The 18110-nt window shown below is 40.9% G+C and overlaps 1 protein-coding gene across 4 annotated transcripts in view; it reads right to left on the bottom strand.

The window, feature by feature from the left end:
• Window positions 1–18110, bottom strand: part of VPS16 (VPS16 core subunit of CORVET and HOPS complexes) — an 827293-nt gene that overhangs the window by 404545 nt on the left and 404638 nt on the right. For all 4 annotated transcript variants that reach the window (XM_083153510.1, XM_083153511.1, XM_083153509.1 and 1 more), the window contains exon 13: window positions 13514–13641. In XM_083153510.1, the coding sequence (XP_083009636.1) occupies window positions 13514–13641 (128 nt within the window). The remainder of the gene's footprint in view (window positions 1–13513; window positions 13642–18110) is intronic.

Below are 18110 nucleotides of genomic sequence, written 5' to 3'. Positions count from 1 at the left end.
AAAGAGGGGCTCAATTACCGGGTAATAGATTTATGAGGAGATATTGGGAAGAGAAAGAGGTAAAAAGGAGGAAGGAAAGGGAGCCATGATCTACTTGGTACCAAATTCCTGCAAGAGAAGTTGTACATAATTTGTTACAGAAAGGCAGTGTACTTATTCTCTTCGTTCAGGCCCTTAGGGGACATGGTGTCCAGAAGAAAGATGAGTCGGGTTTCTTGTTTTAAGAGCTCTTTATCAAGATCCCCTTTCCTGATCCCCATTTCCACTTTTAGCATTCCAAAAGCTTGGAGGCCTCTGGGGTTTTTCTGATGGTATTAGCTTGTCTGTCTCTTGGAGCATTCCTAATGCTGGCTATGTGCTCTAAAATTCTCTTTTTGAGGGGTCTGATAGTTTTGCCAATGTATTCTTTCCCACATGGACATTTTAGATTATACACAACCCCTGATGTGTCACAGGTGATGTGATTCTTGACCTTCCAAGTGGTTCCGGATTTGTCGCAATAGCTGTGCTGTGTTTTCATATAGATACAGGCTTTACAGGTGCCACATTTTTGGGAACCTGTCTTGGTGGTCTGAGAGCCTTTCATGAAAGGCTCTCAGACCACCAAGACAGGTTCCCAAAAATGTGGCACCTGTAAAGCCTGTATCTATATGGAAGATCAAGAATCACATCACCTGTGACACATCAGAGGTTGTGTACAATCTAAAATGTCCATGTGGGAAAGAATACATCGGCAAAACTATCAGACCCCTCAAAAAGAGAATTTTAGAGCACATAGCCAGCATTAGGAATGCTCCAAGAGACAGACAAGCTATGAAGACTCTAACACCAGTAGCCCGCCATTTCCACAAATACCATCAGAACAACCCCAGAGGCCTCCAAGCTTTTGGAATGCTAAAAGTGGAAATGGGGATCAGGAAAGGGGATCTTGATAAAGAGCTCTTAAAACAAGAAACCCGACTCATCTTTCTTCTGGACACCATGTCCCCTAAGGGCCTGAACGAAGAGAATAAGTACACTGCCTTTCTGTAACAAATTATGTACAACTTCTCTTGCAGGAATTTGGTACCAAGTAGATCATGGCTCCCTTTCCTTCCTCCTTTTTACCTCTTTCTCTTCCCAATATCTCCTCATAAATCTATTACCCGGTAATTGAGCCCCTCTTTCGGATATTGTGAGATGCATCCATCTCTAACCAGTATACTTACCTGTCGTATATTCATCATGCATTGTGGATTACTATCTGCCGCTTATTACCCTGCGTCATCCATACAAAAATTTGAGGCCGCTCAGTACCAAGGGACAATACTTCAAACTGCCCCCATTTAGTGTCATAGGTGAGAACAGATACTTGTCCTCAGATACAGTATCTAACTATGATTCCATGCTAAATTGATATCTATACCATAACTGACTAATCATATATGATCGTTGGCAACTTTCATTTGTTCATTTCAAGATCCCCCATTGTTTCCATTGTGACATATACATATTAGCAGGTGACCTCCTTATTATTAGGATATCCACACAACAATCACTGTCACGTTACCAGTATATTTTCTTTATTTATTATATTTATTTTTCACCCCACTGTTTCACACTTGAAGTTTTTTTGCTTTTTTATCACTGCATGCACACCTATATTAGGTCTCTTGACAGGGATACTCCTGTGTCACATCATTCATGTAATAAATTTATTTTCACTATAACTAACAGGTAATCGGACTGATCACCTGACTTGTTCACTATTACCTACCCCCACTGAATGTCTCACCCGATGTAGGACATAATTTTCACCTAATTTATTAAAATTAATCTATCACTAGCACTGTCACTCAAGTAGGATTTAACAGGAACCTGTTACCAGACATCTTACTTCCTTGATATTTCACCATCACGCGTACAGATGTGTACGCGGTAAAATAGGAACGCAAACACCACGATTCTTAAGAAATCACAACCACATATAAGGACTATGTATCACGTTAGGAGGGCACTGTTATTCAGGCCACCTTTCCAGCGTTTCATGAACATGCCCCGGAGACTGTATGGTCCCATCAGTGAAATGGAATAGTAATGAAATGTCAGCGTAACACTAAGTGACTCTTGTCCCAACTAGTGATTAATCCACACACAGACCATGTATGTACTCTATCTCGATATTATGTTTGCATCTCTAGTCCCCTATATACCACTGTAGGAGGGCGTGTTTATTCAGGTTACCATGACTACTAGCGATCTCTGGAGATTGCATGGTTCTTCCATTGAAACCTTAAAAATAAATAGGTTTAGAATGACAACAGCACTGACATAATATGACATTAAATGCCCTGACTGGGAATGAACCTTAGCTTATGTAAGATATTTTAACCAGTTACTCACCTGATCCCATGTGTACATCACAACCCCCCACGTATTACGTTAGGAGGACATGTTTACTTGGGTTACCATGACTACCATCCGTCTTTTGCACACACCCATCGAGACTGTATTTTTTTAAATATAAATAGCCATGAAAGAACTACGGCACGTACAGAATGTAACTTTTATAATGACGAACCTCCGTCACCGCAAGGCATATATACTCTAATTAGATACTTACCTCATTACGATCTTATGTCTGAGAAGGAGCTGCTAATCCAAGTTGCGGGTAGCTCACCCGCCCCCATCAAGCAGGAATCTGCTGATAGGGGAACACAATTGTCAATCACACGAAGGAACGGAGTATCCGTTACACGCCCACATCAACAGGGTATTTAAGGAGCATCCGGTTCAAGAGTCGGGTTGGCCTTGAAAAAGCTGGAGGCGAAGCGCGCGCCGGCTAGCGGTGGTGCCTACTCGTTCGCCGATACTTAGCACTGTATTTTGATTTATGCACTTTTTACCCACAGGTTATACTCGAGCTTAGCTAGGTCTAGCACCGGCTGCTGTTCCCGCATTGTATCAGACGGGCAGCGGCGGTAACTTGACTCTAGCTTAAGTACCAGGCACTTTAAGAGATAGTGTCATTTATATAGCTCACCACGTAACCCCGCATATTTCTGGTGAGATAGGGGGTTGGCCACACAGCCATAGAGCTGAGAGATTCGCCACCAAACCCTCTACCTCCGCAGTACATGTGTACAGTATATGCTGCAGGGAACTCTTATTACAACTTCTGCACCCCGCATTTTGGATGTCTGTATACATAATGGGAGACACCATTGTAGTCTACCCCATTTAAGTTTCAGGCAGCAGTGATATTGAAACTATCCGTAGTCCACTGTCAAATGCAACATATCACTACATTGTGTTAAATAAATATAAAAATTAAACCACATGTGTTCATGGTTTGACATATAACACAATGTTGCAACATGTCTAAATAAAGTGTCTTTTTGAACCAACAACTATCCCCACGCACCTGCAAACCTTCTTAGAAATCTACCGTTTGATGTAGATAGCACATTTCTTATCGATCCACAATTCTGTGTCGACATACGACGGTTGACACACCCCATATAAATCTGACAACAAATCCTTAAGTGTCAGATCAAAGATTTTGCTGCAGGAAGGAGCTTTATTCCACACACTGATTTTGTGGCTTAGAAATATAATAAAACCCTCTGCTGCATTTACACTAGAAACCTTGTGTCGACAAGTAGTAGTGGACATACCACCTACTAATAAACAATATATTTCTCGACATCTGAATTAAACAAGGTGTTGTAGGAAATTGTCGGACTGTATGCACTGGCACCCTGACGATGTATAAACACAGCATTATTTAAAGGGAACCACGATTTAGCATACAGTTATTGAGACGACACAGAATCGACAGAAGGGATATTGCCCTTACTAATAGAGGCACTGACTTCCCAGGTGTGTGTCTCTCTCATCTCATTTAAGAGAATTATCACTTGATTTGGGGATTCATATATATAGACACTATCTAAGATATAACGACTTAAGATATGACACTTGACTAATAAAACACGGACACGGTACTATCTTTATTAACCTTCTAGGGTGCAGACACAAACGTGGTTTTTGAGGTAAACCTGCTATACAGATTAGTGCGATACGAGTAGGCCACCGATTTTAAATAAACACACCTATCCTTCCCCTTGTATTCACATGTCAATGTTACCTGTGTGTTTGTCATATTTCGCTTGAGTTTTAATAAACGTCTATTAAAAGTTAAATTTTATTTTTTAGGACCTTTCAGGTGCACCCGTTAAGGACACGCTTTCTCTCTCTCTCTCTATTAAAGTTGTTCCCTAAGTGTCCAGTGGTTGCACACCCCCCACAAATAAGATTCTGTTAGCTATATGCTACTTATTGAAACATTTAGGGGGGTCCATAATTTCCTCCAATAACAAGGAGGATCCTGTGCGGGTGACCACCCCCTCCTTTTCTTGCTCTTTATTTCAGGAATGGACTCCCTAACGGCAAACTTGTCCATGCTCAACGACCACCATCTGCAACCTCTTGTCCTTCTCAATAAATCCCACTTAAAGGATACGGGAGATTTTCTAAAAGAGATCGCCACCATAAAATGGGAAACCGGCGATCTGCTGGTAACGGCGGATGTCGGCTCCCTATACACCATCATCAATCATGATGATGGTGTGGAGAGCGTTAGAACATTCCCGGAAAGATCGGAGAAATCCGTCCCCCTCCAAAATTTCATTATTGAGGGCATCCAGTTTATTTTACAAAACAATTTTTTCCTATTCAATGAAGAATTTTAATTGCAGAAAACTGGTACCGCTATGGGCACCAGATTCGCCCCGAGTTATGCGAACCTGTTTATGGGCGCATGGGAGCTCGATACCATCTGGGCTCCCAATCCACTCGGGGCGGGTTTGGTGTCCTACATGCGGTACATAGATGACATTTTTTTTCGTTTGGAGGGGTGATAGGGACACCCTTGATACATTCTGCACATATTTGAACAATAATAATCGAAATATTGTTCTTTCTTTCGATATTCAGGCAGTTCAAATTAACTTTTTGGACGTTACAGTGTATATAGAAAATGGATTACTCAAATACAAAAACTATATTAAGCCCACCGATTCGGGGTCATATATCCCATATTCGAGTTGCCATCATGACCACTGGCTTAATTCTGTACCCATGGGACAATTTAAAAGGCTCAGGAGGAACTGCCTAGACGACTCAGTATACACAACGCAAGTTACTGAGATGAAGGAAAAATTTCGGGCCTGTGGCTACAAAGAAAGTACATTAACAAAAGGTCTAGAAAAAATAGAGGAAAGTCAAAATTTGGAAAATACAAGTTCTCCATTAAACAAACTAGAAAAAAGAAAAACAAATGATTTTGCATATGCCTTTGTTACTACATTCACCGATGAGCATAAAAGCATTGAGCGCATTTTTAGGAGACATTGGAAAGTCATCCAAAGGGATCCCATTTTTGGCAAACTAATCCCTGAGAAACCTAAACACATCTATAGACGTGCACCCAACTTGCGCACAAACCTAGTAAGTAGCAATTTTACATCTGACATTCCAAAACCTGGAATAAAATCTAAAGGTTTTTTCAGGTGTGGAGATTGCCAGGGATGTAAAAACATCAAAAGCCAGGGAAATAATAAAATAGAAGAATACACCATCAATGGATTTAAGATCAAAGTGGGGAATTTTATAACATGTAGTTCAAAAAATGTAATCTACATGATAAGATGTAGTTGCAACAAGCACTACATAGGACGTACCTCCAGGCCTTTAAAAATTCGCTTAGGCGAACATTTACGTAACATAAAAAAAGGCCTGGAGACACATGCCCTATCTGCGCACTTTAAGGCGGTCCACCAATGTTCAACCAAAGACATAGTTGAGTTTGGTGGCCTTAAAATAATCAAAGGCAGTTTGAGACAGCCAGATTGCACAGTGGCTCTGGCTAAGACAGAGATGAATCTTATATTTAATTGCAAAACTTTGTTGCCCAACGGACTCAACAGCGATTTTGAACTGAAGTGGTTTCTGTAAGAGCTGTTGGGTCCGTTTGGGCAAAATACTGTATCATCTTTGACATTATGAAAATGCCATATTTTTCTCAGTGTAAAAATGCCATTAGGTTTTTTTCATAAGAATCTGGACTTATACTAATGCCCCTATTTTTATATAATTTTAATAATTTTATATAATTTTATATATTTGTACACCATCTTATATAAATTCCCTCTTTAGATACACCCATCCTTTTTATACAATGTATCAAGAATTCAGCGTTTCCATATTTCATGGATTTTCTCTTTGGATAGTTTATGGAGGCACATATGTTTAATAAATTCCAGATTTCTTATAACTGATAAAACCTTGGCAAACACACTTATCAGTGGGCTGAACTTAGAATGATTTCATGTAAATATATTGTATGGTAATTTTTCTCTATATTTTTCCCTTTGTTTCCCCTTTCTGTGTAAGCGCCCGGTTACTATGGCGACCCGATGACACATCCGGATCAACTCCCCCTTGTCACAGGCATCCGGGTAGTGGGACGCACGAATATTTCCGGCAGCGTGCGTTCCACCGCGCTTCCCACCAGAACTACACATCGTGAAGCCTGAGACGTCACCAATGCGTCCCAGCTACAACCTATTAAGGAGCCGCACTTCCGGATCTGTGTGGTCCACGGCACTTCCGGCTTTATACACCTCTTCTCTTATAACTCCGGAGGCTTGGGCTACCCCATTTTTCTTTACTGTAACTAATCGCCAGTATTCCTACGCATCACGCTGGAGGCGCGATGCCCTGCACGCTTATTTTTAGCGATCATTACCCCCTATCCCTCATAACGGAGGACCGGATGTGTGGACGGGTCTCCATGGAAACGGACGCCCAGGAACATGTTTGGACTAAATGGACTTTTTAAATATATATAATTTCAGATTTTTAATGTTGGGCATTGTATTGTTATACATTTAGTATGCTCTATGGAAGTTTTAAAGCAGATATTGTATGCAGGATAAACAATATGGGTAATAACACCAGTTCCTGTTTTCATTTCGATATGTCACTTCCTGCGTTATTGTGATTGGCTGTTCATTAGATAAATACTGGCTCCTCACTTGACTCTGACACATCTTGATAAAGGTCAGCAAGACCGAAACGCGTAGATCCTGTCAGAGGAAAGTGAGCAGCCACACTCCCGGATGTACGTATGTTTTTAAATATGTTTTAAATTTTTGGATTCTATTGGACAATTTTTGTTTTTTTGTGCTTTTTGTTTTTTTGTTTTTTTCAAGTCCGCATGGTTTGTTCATGGGACATATGTGGAACTATTTTGTATATGGATTAAACTTTGTGGAATTTTTTATCGAATCACAATTTTGGCTCTATTCCTGATTGAAATCCAAATCGTCAATTACAAATAGGAAAAAGAAACCATTATGGGCTTTTGCCCCCCTCTTTAAGGGGTGAGTAAGGTACGCTATCCTTGGTCAGCAAACAGACCTATGATACAAAACATACTTCGTATGATATCCAATTACATTGGTAAAATCCCCCTTTTTTATGTCTTATATATCCTGAAATATTGGAGTTTCTGAGTCGACAGACACCTACCTGGTCTTCTCACAAGCCCTTCACTTGTCACATCAGTATAAAAGAAACCTTTATAGGTTTGAAAATCACCAAATACACCGTGAGTAGGGGTACGCTCTTACGTAATCTAGAGTTAAAGAAACCTTTTGATGTGTACTTCACTTGATTAAAATGTGATTGAGGTACGCTGTCAAAACACATTATTTTTGCACAGCTCCCCACTTACTTAAATTAAACATTTCATTGCTGAGACACTATATCTCTCTCTCTATCGAGCACCTGTGTAATTTCGTCACAAAATTTGCATATCCCGAAACATTGGAGTTTCCGAGCCAACAGACACTTACCTGGTCTTCTCACAAGTTCTTCACTCGTCATATCAGTATAAAAGAAACCTTTATAGGTTTGAAAATAACCAAACATACCGTGAGTAGGGGTACGCTCTCACATAATTTAGAGTTAAAGAAACCTTTTGATGTGTACTTCACTTGACTAAAATGTAAGTGAGGTACGCTGTCAGAACATATTTTTGTACAGCTCCTTACTTATTTAAAAGAATCACCTCGTTGCTGAGACACTATATCTCTCTCTTTCGAGCACCTGTGTAATTTCATCACAAACGAAAATAAACCTATTGAAGATGAGAAGCTGAGCTCCCCAAGATTGAGCCTAAAGAAACCTTTATAAGAGGGACCACATTTAAAACCTACGTGAGTCTTGGTACGCCTTGTGGAACTCAGCTCACCTCAGCATTCACGATATCACTCACTAGAGTGTTTATAATAATACACACACGGATTTTAATTATGGTTTACTTTTCTGTTTTTTCACGTACCCATATGGCTTGGTAATCCACGTCCATCTGAGATCCATTTCATCTCACGAAAAGAGGAGTCCGAAAGTATTCCTTCAAGTATTCTTATATTTGCGCCATTGTATCTATATCCCATCTTTTTTTCCACATTTAAGGTAAGGTTGGATAAACATTTATTGGATAAAAACATCCAAGGGTACTAAAAAGAATCATATTCTGAATTTGAAATTAATAATATTCTGTCTTTTACAAGGGATAAGCTACTAAAACCTAGGTTGAACTCGATGGTCTTTATTCAGCCTTGAAGAAAAAACAGACGAATCTGTATAGAGCGCTTGTCAGGGCTGATTCCTCAAAGTGAACTGCTGCTGGCGGGGTTAGTCAGGCCCCTTCAACAAGAAAAAAAGCAACACAAAGCAGCGCTCAATTAATGATATGAGTATGTTTTTCAATAAAACAAAACATAAAAACACTTAAAAACAATGATTTGATATAATATGGGGACCTGGGTAAGTATGGATGGGATAACCTGCTCTGGATCATCAGATTCCCAGATTGGAGTCCAATTTGTATTCCAAATGAGCCTCAGTGGACCAGAGAGTCACTATGGATGTCTCACTTGATGTGGGTATATGTGGTCCAAATGGTATCCTCTGCGGTGCGATGGTACATGCACTGTGCCAGGATGGCCGCTGGAGGCATTCAAAATCAGTGGAAAGCTAATCAGCCACAAGAGATCCTCAGTCCAAGCACCAATATATGGAGGTGCAATCAAAGATTGTATCCAGAGTATGGAATTCTGTAGGAGTGATGTCCAGATAAATAAGCAGGTGGGGGGATAAAAGCAGTCCAGTTCCCAGTAAACACCAATGCGTTTCGCTGTCTCTAAGGGACAGCTTTATCAAGGTGACTGTAGTGAGTCCAGAGTGGGGTTAAATACCCTGACCAATTAATGTTAAGTTATCACATGATCACATTTGTGTTTAGTTTTGTGCAAAATCAAAAGATAAATATAGTGCAGATTACTCGGAGACAGACCTCTTATAATACATGATTCCATTTATAAAATAAGACATGAGTCTAAAAAGAAGATAAAATAAATACACTGAAAATCGACATATTGATCTATGAGTATGTCAGTAATTACTTCCGGGTTGTATTTCACTAGAAATTTGTCTTTTATGTATATATAAATTATTTATATTCGATAGACACAATTCTAATGACATGAAGACTAAGTGGAGAATAGATCTATATTATCAGTGGGACTTAGTTATATTAATATATACAGAGAACGAGTCTAGTGGCTTGGTATATCCGGGTCAGTTCCTGTATGGTGAAAAAGGCAGAAGTGAAATGCCGAAGAAATAACACTTTACAGGATATCGGCAAGATATTTTGAGAGAGCGCACCAGCAACACCAATTTAAAATAATAATTTTATTTACATCAACTGCAAATTAGTGATCACAAATATAAAAATTACATAAAAAGTAATAATACATTAATATGATACCATAGGGACAATGCTATAATTGTATAGATTGAATTTCTGATGCATAGATAGAGCAGAAGTTGCACCCCATATATCAATTGTCCACTAATAGTGACCAATGTTGGTGTCCAGGTCTCCAATCTCTCTTAGTCACACACTGATGATAATTGGATAGTGTGTATTGAACCCACTAATTATGGCAATAATTGTATTGGTAATTCAGTATTTCACCAAAGGCAATTTAACTGTCTAATACAGCTTAGAGTCAGTTTTGAGTTCCAGATCGCACATCCAAGTGCTATATATATTTAAATCAGATGTACCACTGTTGTAAACAATATTAGAACTTTTGAACAATGTTACGTGGAAAGTACAGGAGGCAGCAGCCCCGGAGCTTACCGGGTCCCGATGTTGAAGCAGTATTGTTGGGTACAAATCTCCAAAATTCCACCTGTGGGATTAGTCTCCTGCGATTTTGAGCTGTTATGCTCGTTGTTGTAAATAGCACTTGTGTTCCACACAGAGTGTGGCTGGAGCAGCAGCCGGCTTTCAGAACGCCATCTGACCTCAGCAGCGTGGTAAATAGACGAGACAGGGCAATGTCCGGTGTGTTGCCGTGGGCAGATTAGATGAGCAGGGACACAGTCAAAAATGCTGCCCGGCAGATTACCCTCAATGTCCCGATTTAGTGCTTCGGCAGTTGCCGGGGGTGGACGTGAGCACCCTGACTGCTGCTGATGGATAGGTCCAGTTACAGTGCGATCACTGGAACATCTACTTCTGCGTAGTAATAGCAATGATGCCTAAATAAGCAGAGATTGGTAGAGAATCCTGGACACCTCAAGATAAAAACTAGAGAGTCTTAACGCGTTTCTCCGCCTCATTAGAGGAATATATCTGCAGCTACCATGTAGAGCTCTGAGCTGTCCCCCCCCTCGCCCGCTGGACCGCATGTGCGAGGGTTTGACAGACTCTCCGGCTAAATCACACATCATAGGAAGCTTATATATCTGTGACATTACTTCCACCCTGAGTCGCGCTCATTGTTTACAGGCAACCATGGTGATATGCACTTCACTGGAGAGCGGAGGAGATTAAAAGTCTTTTCCTCTAGGTGGAACGCATATTAGGTGGTGTCTCATTGAGAAATTACCATTGGGAAAGTATACCAGTTCTCAATGGTTACGGACTGTAATTAATTTCATTCTTCCATATGTGAGTGTTTTTGATTTCATTTGTTTTGTCTCAAAAAATGTTTTATTAATAACAAGACACTTTCTATTTCTCTAACATAACATTAGTAGACATCAATAAAAAACATATATATGACAATAAAGAATCCAGTTTGTGAGTGATATGGTGAAAAAAGACAAGGGGGGAAAGAAGATTATTACTATAGGTATAGTGGGTGCCATTATAATACTGTATTGAGCTCAAAGGAATCTTTTAAGCCCTTGGGGAAAAGGCAATCCAATTTAAAGATCCAGTATATTTCTTGTCACCACCCACTCTCCTGCCCCCACCCACTCACCACCACTCCAACCCCAATTCCAAACCCCCTACAACTCCCCTACCAATCACCACTCCTCCCTACAACCTTACATCAAACTCCCATCCCATCATCATTCCTCCTTTCCCCCCATCCCAAAGCACAGTTCCTGCATCCACCAGTGACCAGGATGGGACTGCCAGTCGTAAGTAAACAATGTGCCTAATGTTTACAGCACACATCATCATTAGTTCCAACAAATCACTGCAGTGCCACCCTGAGCTGTGGCCTGTCCTCCTCCAGGAACAACGATACCCTTGGTGTATTTTTTGAGTGTGGGCATGCCTCGCCCCTTCAGTAATTGACATAACAGTACATCCAATGACATATCCTAGAGTAGTGGTGTTGAAGTCATGTGGGCCCAGCTGTTGTGTAACTATACTTCCCAGCATGATGTGCAACATACATTTATATATCGGCTTGTTAATACTGTGTCATGGCATGCTTTTTTAAAACAGCTGTAGTCCCATGATTTGTACAGCAATGTCCTACCATTTGATAATTAAGGAGTGGTTAAGCCTCAACAACGTAATTACTGTTAAACTGCACAGGTTAATTTTGAGGTTTGAGGTGATTCCGCCAGCAGAAACCTCCCAATTGTGATGCAGCATACATTCATCCAAAGAGGAACTTATTTATGTGATGTTATGTAATATGTATGTATGTGTGTATGTGTGTGTGTGTGTGTGTGTAAACATCATAGTAGTTTGTACTGTGTTCACAGCAGGCCCATCTTCAATGTAGTTGAAAAATTGATGTGGCCTTCACAGTTAACTCACAACTTCTGACTTTTCACAACTTCTAATTTAAATAATTTTTTCCCTTCACCACAGACAATCAACAGCACCAGGAAGATGTGGCCCACACATTGGGTGAAATTGACCTGACCCTCGTTTACCTTGCCATCCTTTTTGGCCAACTTGAGGACCTCCTTTAAAAAATGTTTAATTTATTATTATTTTGTTCTAAATAAAAGTTAATATACATTTAGAAGTTGTCTGTGTTTTTTTTTTTTAAATATGTTAGAGTGTTTGTAAGGGCAGGTACATACAGATGTGTAATGTCACTGAGATATGTAATTTAACGTGAAGAGTAACAAATTAATGTGGTCTGAATGTGTGGGTTGTATGGTTAAATAACACAGTGTAAAAGCATGATAGTTTGTTGTTGTTACATTCAAACATCACACATAACATTAGGGTAGGTAGACATGTAACAAAATAGACACAAAATAATTTTGGGCATAATGTAATACATACACACAAACACCAACATAACTACATTTAAAAGTTAAACCAATATGGGGACACATAGATAGTGAGTAAAGTGTCACATTAGAAATATAGATGTAATGAGGGTTACAATGTTGTTATATTACGGTGTTTATTAAGGTAGACAATTGAGTTAATATAATACAATGATTAAATAACACTTAGTGTAATTGAGTAACTGCCATAATTACACTTCAAGGGGAATACTTGCAGGCCAATGTATGTGAAGTGTACGCCACCATGCTCAGACGTATGCGTCCTCTCACGATCGGGGAGACACGCTGAGTCTCTGAGTGAAAAAGGCAGAGATCCATCTGAGCACTGTGGCGTACGCTCATATGTAGGCCAGGTGTCAGTGGGAAAGGCTGAGATCCGCCCGAGCACGGTGGCATACGCTCATATGAACGCCACTCCCCATTGTCGGTTGCTGACTCCGTCTGTGCACGGATGTGCTGTGGGCGGACTCGCGCTCTCCTGAGAGAATGCAGGATTTGCTCGGACGGACCATGCGAACGCGGTCCTCCCGCATCAACCAGAAAAACCCCCTAAATCCCCGATCCCATGTGTTATCACAGGTTACAGCAGCTGCATAATCTCCGTTAAGATTTGTGTGCCTCAGGCAAAAAAAAAAAACATAATTCAAGATAACAGTGGCTATTGGGGGAAAGGATGCTAGCATTGGGTCGAATATGATAGCCTTGGCTGAAATCCTAAGCAGCGGAAAATAACCGCTGTTATTAGGATGTCCCTTCTAATGTCAATTTAAGCACTGTGTATATACCTTAAAGCACTTTAGTATTTTTTAGGCGGAATCATGATTTAAAAGGATACTGTAGAATACTCAATGGGATTCCGATCTGGTAGTCATTGATAGCATTGAGAACACGAAGATCACAACACATATTTACAAATTCTGAAGGTAAATATGAATCAACAAAACATTTTCCAAAAGAAGCAGCCTGAAATGAAAGACAAATTAGTGTCACTAAAAAAGATATATATATATATATATATATATATATACACATTTGGGTACTAACAGCACACAGGTTACTTTAAATCAATCTATTACACAGAAGAGAGAAAAGTAGATACAAATATATTATTTATACAATTCCCGGTATGTCAAAGATATCATGGTACAGTGCTGAACATAGTACTTAAGGCTGAAAAAAGATGTTCGTCCATCGAGCTCAACCGATTTGACTTGTAAATACTGACTTGACTAAGTCATACTGTATCTATAGGTTCACTAATAACCCTTTTACACCAGAGGTTGGACCCGGGATATTGCCGCTCCAGTCCGGGACGGGGCGCGGTGTAAATGGGCTGAAAAAAAAATAACAACGCGGGTACTGTTCCCCTGGAATCTGACCCGGCAAATGTTCAAGGTTGGACACGGGGCTTATCCGGGGCTCAGGGTGGTGTAAATCTGGGTTATTTGGCGGGTAGAAGGGCGTGAAGAGCTGATTGGTGCTTCTGCGGCTCTGGTAGATAATGTCATCTGCCAGGGACCCGCACAGGGCACATGGAGCAGCACAGCAGCAGAAGCAGCGTTACCACGCTGTTTGCAGCCTGTAACCTACACTACAGCAACAGTCTGTGCTGGATACACTTTCCCCAGTGTGTTTACAGCCTCATCTGCAGCAATACACGCTGGCTGTCACACAGTGTGTCCCACAGCATAACCCTTAGCCTGACTATTTGGCAGACCCCAAAACTGACCTGCACCATCATGTCCATGTCCACTACATCCAACTGGTCTCATAAGGAGGTACGTGAGCTCCTGCAAATCAGGGCAGATGAGGAGATTCGGCGTCAGACCGTTCATGACGCGGTGGTGTATCGCAATATTGTAGACTTGCTGGAATACAGTGGTATCCATCGCACACAACAGCAGGTTGTAAATAAATTGAAAGCCCTGCAGAAGCAGTTCAACAAAGTGACCAACCAGAAGTGCAAGAAAAGCGGTGCAGCTAGGCCCGATTGGGTGCACGATGACCTGTGCATTTGGGAACACGGCACATTGCAACCCAGTAGCCCTGTCCTCCTCCATTGCACTGCATTGCAGCCAGATGGACAATAGCCAGGACAGCCATGACGTACCGACTATCCAGGCTTCCCAGCTTCCCACGTCATTCTCATCGGCTTCTGAAGCCATGCAGATGTCAGCACACATGAGCCCGGCTTCACCGCTGCTGTTTGGTGATGATGGTGCAGCAGATAATATGATGGATTCTTTGATGCATTCTGACAGCGTCCAAGCAGCCATAGATGATGTTGTGGAAGCAAACAGTCAGACAGCGCTGCCCAATCAAAGCACTCCATTATGTTCTAATTGTAAGTAGACATTCTATATATTTACACCCATTTCACATAGTAAAAACACTGTAATACAACTTGGGGGTGGGATGAGGCCCAGTGTCACGGGTGGAGGGCTGGGATGGATCGTGTGGTGCTCTGGAATCACTTTAGGACCAGATGGAGTGGTTGGACCAGAGCGAGCTGGTTTTATTATAGGTGGTTTCATAAATGAAAATAAATCACTTATTCAAATAACGGCTTTGACATATGGTAAACAAGGAAATAACATCTTTGAGCAAAGTCTTTATAAATAATGGAAGTAACAATAATATGGCTTGCATAAACTCACGAGGTGACCAGCGAGACTAAGGGAGATCCAATATACGGGAAAGAGAGCTTTGATGATGGAATGGATGTTTATGGCAAAGACAGGCAATGGTGGAGGTAAATGAAGTTCAAGCAAGGTCACGGGAAAGAAGTGGGTGATAATTCAGAAAGTATGGAGAAGACTGTAACTTGGTGGGGTGCCGACGGACTTCGGGGTACAGGTTGGGACCCCACGGACAGGCAGCACCGGGTTCACCGGTGAACAAGCAAGAAGGCAGTAAGAGGTCAGGATTCTCAGAGTCAATAGCAGGGTGGACTGAGGTGAAAGGCTGCAATGGACAGGAGAGAGCCAGGAGTCTCCAACTGCACAAGGCTAGGAAACCTTTGCACACCAGTTCACCAGGACAGATCCCCTAAATACATAGTGGGCGGCTGTCATTGGTTTAGACGGTGCAGGAAGGCAAGAAATCTGAATCTGGCGTCCAATCTGCATTTTGCCCACATCCAAGATGGCGGCGCCAGCCTCCCAGTGCCGCCTCAGTCACAACTCCCCTGGAACTCACAGGGACCCGCCCCATCACACAGCGCCTCCCGGCCGGCCAGGAAACAGCAGCGCGCCTACACCAGAGCCCCAGAATGGACAGGCGGCAGCGGGCACGGAGGGGTGAGTACCGGAATGCGCCGTGTCCCGCCGTGGCCTTCCATGACACCCAGTATCTGTTGCAGAATGTTGCTAGCATGCAGGTGAAAGAAGGCCACTAACACATTTTTTGCAAACATTACTGCTGTTTTTATATAACACTGGACATGGAAGTGTCTAAGTGATTTTTTTTTTTTTATTACAGTGTAAAGGGTTCCTGACAAAAAGAAAAAAGCTTAATCGGTCTGAACTAGCGGCTAAAGCGATGACATCGGAGATAGTGGAACATCTACGCCAATTGGATACTGAGGTCCAAGCAAAGGAGGATGCTCGCATGGACAAATATTTGGAAGCTGAGTCGCAGAATCAGCAGGCATTTATGTCTCAATTGATGGTTAAGCAAAATAGACAAATGTTCTTTTTAGAACTTTTTCCAGTGCTTTCACACACCCTGCACCACACCCCCACCAGCCCCCTAACTACCCACCCAACTCATATGATCATTACAATAGAGGGGTCAGTTTCAATCCTGGCACGTCTACTAACCAAACCAACCGCCACCAGAATACAGAGGGCCCAATTTTAACTTTGGCAATAGTGCTGCTAGTAGTGACCTGCAAATCCTAGAGTCCCCAGAATTTTCCGTGTACTGGAATTTGAGCTAAGGTTTTAACTTTTAGTCTTAAAATATTGTTCAAAAAGGTTGCACTTTTCTTCTTTTTCTTAAAATCTTTCAAAAGGTTGCACTCGTGTTTTTAAAATCTTTAGAAAGGTTGCACAGGGAATTAAGATAGGAATTAAATATGATAATTAATTCATATTAGGGACTGAGAGAGGGGGATATCATAAGTTGCAACCCCTACTAAAGATTGATGGAACCCTCAAGATGGGGAGGGTGTGAGGGCTTTAGTGGTAAAGTTCTATATGTATGTATGTGTGAAACATGTTTAGGGTTAGAGATGTATGTAGTACTGTATGTGTATCGACAGAATCTAAGTTACTTGACAGAGGGGTTAAAATAGTAAGAAGAGGGGAGGATACTAGAAGAAAAGGAAGAAAGAGAGACCTGGATGATAAATTTAATAACTATTAACGCCAAGGGATTAAATTCCCCTCCGAAAAGGAAAAAACTATGGAAGTATTTACGTAAACACTAAGTGGATATAGCAGCGATACGAGAGACGCACTTCCCAAGAGTTGGGTATCCCTCTCTACTTGATAACAGATATACCAGGGCATACTACTCAAATGCAATCCAAAAGAAAGCAGGGAAAGCAGTAATATTCAACAGAAAAGTTGATTTCAAGCTTAAAGCACAATACACAGATAAAGATGGGAGATATATTATCCTAACAGGTACCCTGAATGGTAAAATGACTACTACCATCGCCTGGGTATACGCCCCAAATATGTCTCAGGTAAACTTTATTAGAAAAGTATTGAAAAAACTTCAGAAAGTCACAGTTGGCAGATTACTAGTTCTTGCCGATTTTAATTTAGTTAGAGATATTACTCTATACAAATCAGGAACTAGTAAACCTAAAAATTGGCATACATTAACTAAAGCCACAGAAGAATTTAACAAAGCATTATTTAGCGCAGGAATATATGATATTTGGAGAATAAAAAATCCAACGACACGAGATTATACCTTTTTCTCAAATGTACATAAAACATACTCACAAATTGATTTTGCCTTTACCGATAGAAGTACTTTACAAAATATAAAAAAAGCAGAAATTCTCACAAGAACCTGGTCTGACCACGCCCCTCTATTTATCAAGTGGGAAGAAAATCATCCCTGCCTAATCCCTAGAATATGGAGATGCCCGAATTATATCTTTTCCTCCCCAGACACAAAAGGTGAGATTTAATAGGATGAGAGTTTCAGAAAGTGAGAGATTTTGTGAGAAATCTCCAGTTATTTTTAAAGCTGCAATCATTTACACTGCAAAATCAAACTGGTTTAGCAGTGTAAATGATTGCCACTTCAAAAAAACTGGAGATTTCTTACCAAATCTCTCTTTTTCAGAATCTCTCATCCTATTAAATCTCACCCAAAGAATTCAATAAAAGAGGCAATTGAAGAATATTTACTCTTTAGCAACCCCCAACAAACTAATGCAATACATTTTTGGTGTGCTTTGAAAGCCGTCC

The sequence above is a fragment of the Crinia signifera genome, chromosome 7, assembly GCF_055691185.1.
Source record: "Crinia signifera chromosome 7, ASM5569118v1, whole genome shotgun sequence".
NCBI lineage: Eukaryota > Metazoa > Chordata > Amphibia > Anura > Myobatrachidae > Crinia > Crinia signifera.
This window is presented reverse-complemented; position numbering and strand designations above follow the sequence as displayed.